Source organism: Rhyacophila brunnea, unplaced genomic scaffold (genome assembly GCF_057557595.1).
Source record: "Rhyacophila brunnea isolate RB1 unplaced genomic scaffold, BYU_Rbru_1.0 scaffold_18, whole genome shotgun sequence".
NCBI lineage: Eukaryota > Metazoa > Arthropoda > Insecta > Trichoptera > Rhyacophilidae > Rhyacophila > Rhyacophila brunnea.
Genome location: NW_028232837.1, coordinates 2,507,547 through 2,520,556, shown reverse-complemented (window position 1 = coordinate 2,520,556; position 13,010 = coordinate 2,507,547). Strand labels below are relative to the sequence as shown.

The 13,010-nt window shown below is 33.1% G+C and overlaps 1 protein-coding gene across 1 annotated transcript in view; it reads left to right on the top strand.

Annotated features, from left to right (window-relative positions):
• The first annotated feature begins 5,460 nt into the window (after positions 1–5,460).
• The window catches only part of Hsc70-2 (Heat shock protein 70 cognate 2), a 32,517-nt gene continuing 24,967 nt past the window's right edge, over positions 5,461–13,010 (top strand). Inside the window, exons 1-2 of the mRNA XM_085945512.1 lie at positions 5,461–5,587; positions 5,832–6,034. Of these exons, the coding sequence (XP_085801638.1) occupies positions 5,861–6,034 (174 nt within the window). The 5' untranslated portion in view covers positions 5,461–5,587; positions 5,832–5,860. The remainder of the gene's footprint in view (positions 5,588–5,831; positions 6,035–13,010) is intronic.

The following is a 13,010-nucleotide window of genomic DNA, read 5'->3' as shown; positions in this document are numbered from 1 at the left end:
GAAACACCCCTATTAAGTCTTAATTTTGCGAAAATAAAGTAGAGTAAATTTAACCCGACTAAATTAGAAGATATCTCTATTAGAAAGTTGCCAGGAACGGGAGATATACGTAAATTTATCCCGTGAGAGAAAGATATACATCTGCTATCCCTTACGGACTGTTTCCTGTTAAACCTCTATCCGAAGGGTATAAAAGGCGACCACTTTTCCCGTAAAATCATTAGTTTCTACACTCTTCACCAGCGATCTTCAGCAAGCAGCAGTCCTCACTGCAAAGTTGTGAGACATGGTTCTCAGTACATTCGCGATTCCTACGTACCAGTAAGTCCCCCTTCGACGGGCAAAACGTAGCGCGAATAACACGTATCTGTCGGTAGTGACGTCGGCCGCTAAAACGTAGCACGAATACCACGTATCTGTCGATAGTGACGCGTTCGCGGAGTAATTTTATTTTTCATTACTCATCCTACGAGGTGACGTAATCGGGATAAATTACGCGATCGGATTTGTTTTATAAAAACAAATTAATAAACTCAGTCTGTAATAATAAATTTTACAAATCTTTTCGGGATTATAAAATAAATTTTTGAAACTTTATTAAGTAAACATAATCATAAAATAAATTTTAGTAAACAAATTCATAAACATAAAACAAATTTTAGTAAATAAATTTGTAAACATTAAGTAAACCTTTTGTAAACAAGTCTGTAAACACAAATAAATATTTGTAAATACACTGTGAACATAAATAAACTTTATAAACAACAATAAAATAATTCTATTCTTTTATAAACCTAATACTGTGTGACCAAAGAATAATTTATATTTTCTTTCTTATGGGAAAATATTTCATGAATTAAAAATATCCAAAGAATATCTGCGTATACATTCTCTGAATTAGGTGTGACTTTTTGGGAACTTGTGAAAGATTTCACAGAGATCCTATAGTGAACAAATAAATAGTTTGCTGATACTTTAATGAGATTTAATTACGGGAACAATGACAGTTAACCTTATTGTGTGACCGTGAACTCTAGTACCTGAATAAATTCGGCACCACACCAGCTGAGAGTTTTATTCGGGAATTCAAAAGTTGTGATACTACAAAGGAGATCCACCTCTCCTAGTTCTTCACTAGTCTCCTCAGTGACGGCCCGGTAGCATTATTGAGCTAGCCGTGAGCCGGGTCATGTCATCACCTCAGTCACCTCACCATATTTCCGAGGGAATAATTAATATGCTGCTACAGAAAATTTATGACCTATTTGTTCATACATAAGATGATGTTATTCGCATGCATAGACTAATAAATTAAAATATGATTGTATTCAAGTGCTACCTCGCTCGCCCGCATTTAATGTCAATAATATTGAAAGTCTACCAACTAGCCAGCGACTCGCGATGATATCATCACAAGTTTTTTGGAACAAGTTTATTGGGCCACACGTACTGAGTATGGGTAGTTTCATCCGATACTTGAGTACACAAAATGGTGACAGTATTTCCAACTCACCTCTACTGTCTACTCTAAATCCACGATAATACGTAAATTTACGATACAGAAAACCAAACGCAGAAATGTTTGATATTAATCTCGAAAACATAATAATATATATTTCTGTATCCAACGAGTTTGTAAGAATTCCCACGCTCGGTTTAAAAATAATGCCAAAAATCACTTCTCCGCCTATTCATATTATTATATAACGTTTAGAGATAATAGAGGCGCCCTATTCTTAGCCACATTTGCGATAAAATCTAAAACACCCAGAGTAAATTAAGAGTTTGGACTATAACAGTTACTATAGAGAGTCCTATGAAGATTTAATACACTACAATACTCGATCCCTATACCACACCTTTGGCAGTAGGGTCTAGGACGATTTGGCACCGGGACAACTGGACGCCACGAAATTCGAAAATAAATAGACGTTAGGTACTTATAGGTACTTTAAAAAAATATTTAATATTATTATTTATATTTAAATGATTATATTATGATTTAATAGTTTGTGAGAATGTAAATATGCAGACGTAAATAATGATTTAATCGTGCATATGTTTAAGTTCCAACGAAAAAAGAGTTTTTTATTTTATATAAAGCCTTAGGCATGGTAATTCTCAAACCGCAATAAAGAATACATTATATTAAGAGTAAAATGAATTAAAACTACTTAGTAGTAGATAGAAACTGATTAAAATACCTCGTCTACGTTGTGTATACGTGTCTACGACAGTGCGGCGTCCAATTATCCGGAGTCCAGTTATTCCATTCCCTTGGCAGTAAGCTATTTTGATGTTTCGGTAATAATAAATGTATTTACGTATGAAATCTGTTTGGGTAAATATTGTTCATCTAAATATTCTAACTAATGATGATTCAGTGTATGTATTTCAAATTCAAACTTATTTATTTTTACATACGGTGAACATTACAAATTATAAATTTAAAATGTTCACAACAGCTTAAAATTTATAAGGGATCTTTATTTAGCTACATATTTTTTCCGACTTATACGCGGCGTAAATGTGAACTCTGCCATTCTTGCTGGTGTTGGCTCGTGTGTATCTAATAATTATCTTAGGAATCGAGGGCATCCGTTGTTTGTTCCCCCAAGATGCAAAACTAACCTGCCATTAGTGATGCCAATTGGGAGGGCAATAACCATGTTTAATGAAATCGCTTCGGATTATGATATATTCCACTTACGTGATGTGAATTTAGGTGGACGTTGTTTTATAAGTTTTTAAGATAAGGTCTATCAATAGTTAACTCTGTGTGCTAACATCTACTTTTATTTTTGTTATTTTATTTTATTTCTTTTCTTATTTTATTACTTGTTGTATTATTAACTTACATTTCTCTGTATTTTTATTTTAAAAATTGTAACACTAATTATGTTATGTCATGTCGAGAACGCTTTGAATTTATAATTTGTTATGTTCCTTATATTATGTAAAATAAATAAATTTTATTTGATTTGATTTGAACATAACATTTAATAATAAAGAAATGGTATTAAAACAATCTAAAGAAGATCTAAAGATCTAAAGAAGAAGTAAATATAAGTGGACCCTATTTTAATAATTTATAAAACAACACCTACCTATACTCATCCTCACGTAGGTGGAATATATCAACATCTAATATATTATTATTTGGCTTCATATAGGGATATATAAAATAATCGACATAATCTATCATTTATTTTGACTGGCTACAATAATATTACAATATTGTGTATATTCTGGTTTTAGGAACTATTTAAAAATTTCGTGAAAGAGTCGTGCGTATCTAACATAATAATCATTATTATATATTTATATAAATTATAATTTAATAAGTTTTTTACTATTTCATTTGAGTCATTTTTGAGCATCTTTGTGTACTATGCGCATTCACCAATGGCAAATTAATGTATACTGACATAATACAGTTAATTCTCGTTTACATAACAAATTAATATCAACGATAATTAAAAATTAAGAAACACTGTTATGACTCAAATGGAATAGTACAAAACTTATATCAACTAGAATTTAAATTTCTGTTGAGAGTATTAAATTTTATTAGAAATCCAATGTGATTGTAATATCTCATTCGAAGATTCATACAAATTAGCGCTTGGCGAAATGCTTTTTAATGAAAATTCAATTCGCTCTCAATATTTTTTTACTTTCCGCAATGGGTACAAAATAATGATTTGAGCCATATTGTATTTACTCGTACAATTTACCGGATATGTTTGAAAAGACAGAAGGTCATGTAAGTGTATCGTTACAAAAATGTGTGTTCTTCGAATTTGATGACAGCTAATAATGTAAAATCACTGACAAAATAATATGATGTGGTTTTATTATTAATTGAAAACCTTATCAGTTAAGTTTGACAGTGAGAGATATTTTGCTTCACAATGTTTGTTTCAAAGTCCCTCTTGTATCTAATACATATGTGCGCACAATGTTCTATTTTTGAATCAGTGTCATGAATTTAGGTAAGCTATACTAGCTACAAAATAAAGCATTTTTAAATTATCGACGAATTAAAAAAATATTCTGTTTATATTTTGGATTTTTCCAGAATATTCCAGCAAAAGAGTGAGTCAATAAGCATTATTCAGATACATATATAGCTTAAACAAGGGATTGGCAAACTTTATTAAATAAAGTTAAGGAGAGATTTAACAACCATTTTTTTCTTCGTCGAGCCCTGACTAAATACTATACGTATTTTCAGGCGGTCATCCTAGTTTGTTATTCTTGCCTTGCAAGTATTGAAGGTGTATTTATAATATAGACATTATATACTGGAAGGAATAACCAGGTGGCAGTGCCACATGTCAACGTTCATGCCACCGTTACCAACGTAGCGTTTTTCTTGCCAGATCTAGTATTATTTTGCTTAGTTATAGCTTTTTTATTTAGTTTTTATTGAACTGAGACTACAATTTACAAATGGTGTTGGTTAGTTTTTAAAAATCAATTAAACCTTGCCTAAACCAAACCATAATAGTTTTGGTATGTTATAGGCGATTCGACAAAATAGTGTAAGTACACTTTTTCATTCATATTTATTTGTTTTCTTTGAATAATACATAATATGACACATGTTGTTGGTTAGTTTTTTTTTTAATTCAATAAGACCTGCCTAAACCAAAGCATAGTAGACACAAAATATTATTCTATCGATAAAATATCCAACATTATATAATATATAGTTTAGTGGCATAATTTTAGATATTTATAAATATAGATTATTTTTTTACTATATTTCGACTATATTTTATTTATTATGGCTTGGTTTCGCAGTGTTTCATTAAATTTTACAATACTAACGAACACCATCTGTGAATTAATTGTAGACTTGGTTCAATAAAAACACGTACTTATGACTAACAAAGTTTATTGTCGATTATTGATGTCAGATCCAGCCTACCCCCACCCTTCGCCACTGGTTTCTACTAATCATAACAATGCATTTATATGTACTGATGCTGTAATTTGACGTACCGATGCTTATTATGATAGTAGAGTAACCGCCACCTAACCTTGATATTTGGAATAGATTTTTTTAAATTAAAACGTGAGTAAACCAATCAAGTGCATGGAATTCACTAATACAATTATACGGTTGCGTATACATACAAATCCTTGTCACTGTATAGTCAATAGTGTATACAATGGCAAGGTTATCTGGAGGATACTCTACTGGCAAAATTAAATTCGTATACGGTATACCTCATAATAACTGACCTTACCGCCGCGACATAAAAGGCAAGACCCACTTCTTTCACACTTCCATTTCGCCAGTACAATTTTATTTCCAGGCCGTTAATAATATTCTAAAATGCCGACATTTTGTCAGTCGTCCGCCTCGATCGCTGAATAAAAAAAACATGTCATACCATACGCAGTCGCGTAAAAGTTAAAATTGGAACACAGATTCAGTGAATTCAGTTTAGTCTTTCTGAAAACGGCCAGTCCAACAAACGCTTGGCCGTCTAACATAATTTTGTAACATCAACAAAATAATTTTGTTGACCGTCCATAACCACAAATTTGCATTCATTCAATTTTAATTAATTCGGTAAATAACAATTACATATTTGAAGTTTTTTTTTAAATAAATATTTAATTAATACCTACCAAACTAAAATAGAGTATCCACATTAATTTTATTATTCTTATTTACGTATTCAGTGCTTATTTCGGAACATAGATACCTAATTCTTGTTCGAATTTTGAATAATTTTAATCGAGTGACGTTTTAAGTTTTATTGCATTTGTTTTATATGTTTGTTTTTATTAGAAGTTTGCTTGTGTTGTTTTAGGTTAAAAACACCGGTGTAATAAATTCAAAATGGGTAAAGTAGCCGCGGTGGGAATCGATTTGGGCACGACGTACTCGTGCGTTGGAGTTTGGCAGCACGGAAAAGTGGAAATCATCGCCAATGACCAGGGAAATAGGACTACCCCAAGCTATGTGGCCTTCAACGACACAGAGAGGCTGATTGGAGATGCCGCGAAGAATCAGGTAGGAATGAATTCTTATAGTTTCCTTACACTATCAACAAGCATTTATTATCTACTACTGGATTAAAGAATCATCAAACTTTCAAGGAAGACAGACATCTATTGACTTCATTCAATGAATGCAGAAAATTTAATATGTCCATTCTGTTTATTTTTCACATTTTAATATAATTTTATTCAACCTCTTTTCATTGAATATATTTACAAATACATTACAAATTATTTATTTTTAAGTAGGTACTGCCTAATAGCTTTCCATTGGAGCCCATGCATATACTATGAAAAAACTTATTTTATACCTTAAATTACAAAACTCTTTAAATACTATCTGAAACTAATAATAATTTGAAATACCTACATATTAAGTACATTGTTAAAATTTTGAGTAATAATGACCCCATAAATCTGATTATCAATGTCACTTTGATTTAAATTATAAATAATTACAAGATAAAAAGAACTTTTTATATACTTAAAACGTTTTTAAATTTTCTGTTGAATCGTATAAACTTGACTTGACTAGCTTAAACGATCAAAAAAATGTGTACTTGATAGAAATAATACTGAAATGTCATATTGATTTCCATAGTAACGCACGTATATATTATTAATAATTTAGTTGCTAGGACCCCAGACCCCTAGCAACCAATAACGGTGTCGAAATAACTTTTCATTCAAAACAGAATTAACTGAAAATGAATTCAATTCTACTTAAAGATGGCTAAAAGTATTAAAAAAAAATGCATTGGCATCGTGTTCTGATATATTCTAAAAGTTTCAAACGTCCAGCTAGTCGAGAAGTTAGTTAAAAATCGATTTCAAGATTTGTACCGGACAAAGAACCACCGGACAAATAAGAATACGAGCTAAGAAAAACGTTATAAAATGGTAGTAATTTCTTTTCGGAATTTGAAATACATCGCATAACATAGTAGTTAGTAAGAAGAAGACTGTCTTGTTTTAATAGGTTAAATGGATACGATCACTTGTTTGTTAGGTAAGAATTCATTCGAATTTCGAATTATTTTCCAGAGACTTTTCCAAATTATGTGCCTAGGTATTTACGATTAAAAGAATGTGTCATTCTAAAATTGTATGTTTATTTATTGTTAAATTAAAAATTATCCAAGTACATTAATTTTTTATTACGATCAAATATAATGAAATCATCTAAATATTCTTCTAGGTTCTGGACAAATATATTATTATCATACCGAAAAAAAATACTATACATAGATACACACTATAGTAGTAAAATAAGTATATAAAACATTGAAGGCCCAAGTATCAACGTAGGTACTAAAGATTGTAGTAATTTGCAATTTAGTGTGATCAACTAACTGTCTGTAAAATGACGAGCTATCGTCACTAAATTAATATTGATTGATTTACATGCTCTTCTTCTTTGTGCCATCTACTAACCCTAAATATTTCGATGAAGCTGCACTCATACCAATCACAGAGGTTCTTAAATCAAGTCATGTGGCGGCTTCCTCTGTTATGTACCCACAGCGTTTATCATTTTTGGAAAATAACCTGGGGAATGCTGTAGGTACTTTTGTCCACTCATAGTGATGCAGTTTTGATTCTACTCAGCCCTTTCTTATTCGTTTGAGAATATCAAAATTAATCACCCTGGCGCACACATAAAATGATTTGGAGGGTGGGTTAATTTTGAAAAAATATCCATAAGATTTTTTTGATTCTTAATACGACGAGAGGGGGCGGGGGTTAACAAAATCTATCAGGTTGTTCCACTGAATTCCACATTTACCCCGCCTACTACTTAGGTACATATAGATTCTCGTCGTTTCAATCACAGAATATTACACTTTTTCCAGTACATTCTTCATACCCAAAGGTTCCATCTGGCATGCAGGTATAACTACGGGTTTTCACCCACGTGCTATTACGAGCTGTCGCATCCACAAGTTCCTATCGGATGCGTATGGCGTAACAGTCATAATTATTAGGATCGTCAGTGTCCATTTATATCATCCGCGCTGCCCTGTGTCTTAGACGAAGAGGAATATTTAAGCAAACAATAGATGCCCCAGATAGTCTTCAAGTGGCCACATGCCTTGGCGTGTTGTATAATGCCGAGAGGAGTGGGGCCTACTCATTGAGAAGGCTAACAAAGAACAATAACTAATATGCAAATTCTTTTTTGTTTCTGGTGGTAGTTTTTAGGATAACTCACACCTTGAAGGCTTCAACTCTCTATATTATATTGAAATGACAGATTAAACCTAACATTTATTCTGAGTATTTTTCAGAATTACTAGATTTCAAAGTGGGCGGAATCTCCTATCTTATTTTAATTGGGGTGATTCATAAACATAACGTAATGCTATGCTGTCGAGTTTTAGAGAATAAAAATAAAAAAAAATCTTTCGCGAAGATTTTCATTTTGTAAACAATGATTGGCCAATGATTTTTCGTTTTAAAACATCTGACATCGTTGATATATTATTTTCTCTGGAAAAATCTTTGGAAAACATTTTGTTTTCAGATAAACATAATCAGATTTATCTCATTGTATCGATGCAAATTCAAGAAAAACATCTTAAAATACATCATCGATTTTGGTGCATAAGTGCGACTTCTTCTTGATCGTACACTCATAGCTGAGGATCGTGATCACTTTTAAATTTTGTCATCCTTTGAGCGACCAAGACTTTCCATCCTTCTCGATCTTCCGCTTCTCGCAGGGTAGAATGAATGGTGCCCCCCCCCCCCCCAGTCGGCTCTTTCACTTGGTCGCTCCAGCGCACAGACGCTCTTCCTCTGCTTCGCCTTCCCTGGAGGCCACCCAAATCCACCAGTCTCTCCAGGTTGTCTGGTCCGCGCCTGACAATATGTCCAAAAAACTGCAGAATTCGTCTTAGACATATTGTACGTATACCTACTTATGGGCCTCTACTGAGCGTATGTTATATTAATTATACTTTTTACGATAATCTGTTATTAGCGATTCGCTCAACCTATCGGGTCTTTGCTCGGGAACAAACGATTTCAAATCAAATTGCAGCAAAAATATCAAATATATTGAAAAAGCAGCGTGTGGTTTTTTGCTAAATGTGAAAAACGGTCACTCTAAAACTACCCCATCTTGGGGATATACTGCAATTAAAAAAAAATAGCCGTATTGCATAGTAACTAAATCGCGACCCTATCGATGATTATAATGTCTACTGCTAATTTTCCTTTGTGAAATACTCAGTTTGTTCTCCGTATACTATGAAAAAAATATTAAATTTAATCGATGGTTTATATTTCGCCAGCTGTTTGAATCGATCCCTGAAAGGGAGTTGTTTATAATACATATATTTGTTATTTATAATCACCATAGCAACCATAGTTGGTAATCAATTTATTATCGTGTATCTATAATATTACAGCCGAGTTGGTTACAGTTTCGTTCTAGATTCTAGAATACCTACCAAGAGATATATTTTAAATAGGCCTGTCACTTTTGAAATTTTAGAAATGGCACGTTGGCGAATAAAATGTCATAATTCTAAACGTCCAACGCTGACCTATATTTTGATGACACATTCTGGATGCTTTCAAAGAAAACTCGTTTTCTATCAAAGCAGTTCTTACTTACTTTTCTCCATGTGTGCCATGCGTAGTCTCGGGCGGTGACGTCCGTATTAATTACTATTACACGCTGACGTGAGTATTTATCACAAACCTGCCAGACTGTCTACTGTTTCAAATGGCTAATAAAAACAGAGAAAATAACACTTTGATCCCATATAAATATCAGTGGCTTAACAACTCAGGGCAGGCCCTAGCCTCCTCCATCTCCACATATCCTGGATTAGTGTTATCTAGCTGTCTGCACCGGCCGCTCTAGCATTCGTGTTGACACCGTCCACCCACCAGTCGATCTCCGGTTTGGTATTCAGGATACTCCTCGGCGGATAGGCGCTATTCCATTCTTGATACATGGACCGCTCATTAGAATCTAGTAGTGCGTCTCGTGGCTGACTCGATGAGTTGAGTGCAATGTCTTTCCAATTTATACAAATGCAGTACATAATGTATTACAAGAGTGTATCGCAATAATTACCAATGAGAACAGACACTACTGATCTAGTTATGATTGAGGAAATGCTGACAATTATTATCGCTCCATTGTTTTGTTTTGTCAACAAAACATACCTTATATTTATTATTAGAGTTTGTCACTCATTTAATGCTTAGTGGTATGATTGCTACAGAATGGTAGTTTTTATTTTGTTACTAAGGGCTCCCCTTGCGAAATCTTCAAATGTAAATGCTGAATATAAATAATATTTGATATTTTGTTTATTTTTTTTACAGTTGTTTTGGAAACATAATTCGTATGTCAATATTTTGACCTTACCGTGTATTAAGTTCACGTCATTTTTTACGAGCCAACTAAGCTGCCAAATAGTTATTTATGAAAACTGTAATAAACAGCGTGTTTAAAATAACATTTTTCTCTATGGGAGAGTGATTGATTCATTGTAGGTAGGTGTTAAATTTTCATTCTGTGAAATGAATATTGTTTCTTTTAAAAATTGCAGCGTCTCGATGTATGCTTGAATGTAACATTCATATTGTGAATGGAAAAGTATAATGAATGAAGATATTGAAAGTATTATTGTAGGAAAATGTAATTTTTCTAATAATTTTAAATGTTTTGCCCTTTTCCTAGTGTGCTACGCCCCGACGTATAATCAACCATAGTAAAATCTCCTTAGCACCTATTTTTACTACTTATTTAAAATGTAGGTACAAAATCATCTTACTTCTGCAAATAGACGATCAACAGGCACGGCTGTTTTCGGCTTATCTCAAAAATGCTTCGTTCACACGTTTTCTATTTATGATTAAATTAAATTCGCATAGAAACAGTTTTTATACAACACATTATTCCCAATATTTCCTCTGAAACTGTTGGCATAAAAGAATTTTTGGCCAAATCTGAAAACAGCTGTGACTTTTTTGTCACTTGAAAAAGTTTTATATTATATTCATCATCGGCACATCTACCCTTCATTGGCAAGTATGTTGTGTCGCTTTCTATACCATCAACCACCTCAGTCTAGAATCCCAACCCATCAGGTAGTTAGGTGTAATCTAGCATTGAGGCATGGCTCAACTCACCAAGATACTCCACATTTACATGTGAGACAACGGAGGCATTATTATTTATTCAATACGTATATTAATTCGTGCTTTGAATATAATATACACGTTGTCATCAAGATAGCGGACAAAACGAGGGAGGGTATCGCCTTATACACATTTTGTCTTGTCGATATTATAATAAAACGGTTTTCTACAAGAATTGGTAGTTTACCACTATTAACACTAGGGTAACATATTTTGCTTTGAAATTAAAAGAAAATGTACCTAGGTAGCGTTTCCAATTTAGCGTTTTTTACCAGATCCAGAATTTTTAATGGGCGTCTGGCTTGCAAAATTTGTATCTGATGTATGGTTTTAAGTTTAACGTTTTTTGATACCTCACAGAGCTTAAAACTTTTCATTAAAAAAGCTAGAATATTGCACCAGAATTAAACCTCTTTAAAATCAGCATGCTGGCCTTTTGTATCGTATATCTTACCAATAAAATAAATGTAATTTCACCGACTACCATATTCCGCAACTAAGTACGTCAATTTTTAATTATATGACTTAATTTATCAGTTGTGAAACAATAAACATTTTTCCAATCTTAGTTCTATTAAAAACAATGTTAATAATTTTAACTTTTTTTGAAATGTTAGTTCCTAGAAATTTTTAAACTTGAGAAAATTTAGGATATTTTTATGTCACAATGGTTGCTAGATTTAAAAATCAGCCAAGTCCATAATGAATAAATAGGAGAGAAACAGCCTTTTCTGTTTTCTCAAGTACACAGTCACAGGGGTGAAAGTTTATATTATTTCGAGTATAGAATATTTAAAATTAATAAGATCCACATTTAAATAATGCAGAAATGTTAGAAAGCAGTAGTTCTTCAGCAATTCACAAAAACATCAAAAATACCTAAAGGTGGACTAGGCTGATTTTGAAATCTAACGACACTTAGTTTATTTTCTTTCCCAATCTGGCAAATTTTTATGAATGATAATTGACAACACTGACTATGACAGTAGTTATAACAGTTATGTAACCCTTGAGCTCGAATCCCGGCTGGAGAAATTGGTGTTACTCGTCAGCCATGTTGCATTGTTGTCGCATCAAAGGAATGAAAGGTAATAATATTGTATTTCAATCTTGATGGCTCCAATGATGACGCAGCTGGCTATCGAATGTGCCAATGTGTGCTCATTCGTTTGATCGGTGTGCTGCGGCTGTGGGATGCCCAATATGGCCAGATGGAAGTGCGCTGCCCACACCGTATTTGGTGACGAACTCCGTTCGATATGGGAGAGGCAGTTAGCGCCGCGGCACTTGCACGAAAAATCAGCCGACCGTAAAAAACTAACTCTTGCTTTTATCAATACTGTTAGCAAGGCATGGCATTTTTAGCAATGCCGATTTTATTGGACAAGTCACGCCTTTATTTTTGGTAGGTACTTACTTTTCATTGACAGCGAACGTTCTTATATTTTACACATTTATAAAAACATCGGCGAAAAGTAAAAATAATTTAAATATGTGCGTACTTACTAGAATTTGATAAAAATGCCTTAATAGCGCCTATACACGTGCATGGATTTACTGGCAGCAATGGTGCGTATTTTAAACTATCGTGACAATAACTGTTTACGCGTAAAAGTGCTGGCTGTCTCTCCAATATCATTCTTTAAGAGTGAGTGAGGCGCGATGTTGTCATTTTATGGTACTTACTATTTCGTACTATTTGACAGGTAATGAAAATCAGTCAACCTGAAAATTCGTTCGTAGTTCGTTTTTTTGTCGGCAGGTTTGGCACTATCGTTCTACTGCGCAGGCGCCGATCGAAAAAATCCTACTGTCGCATGAAAATT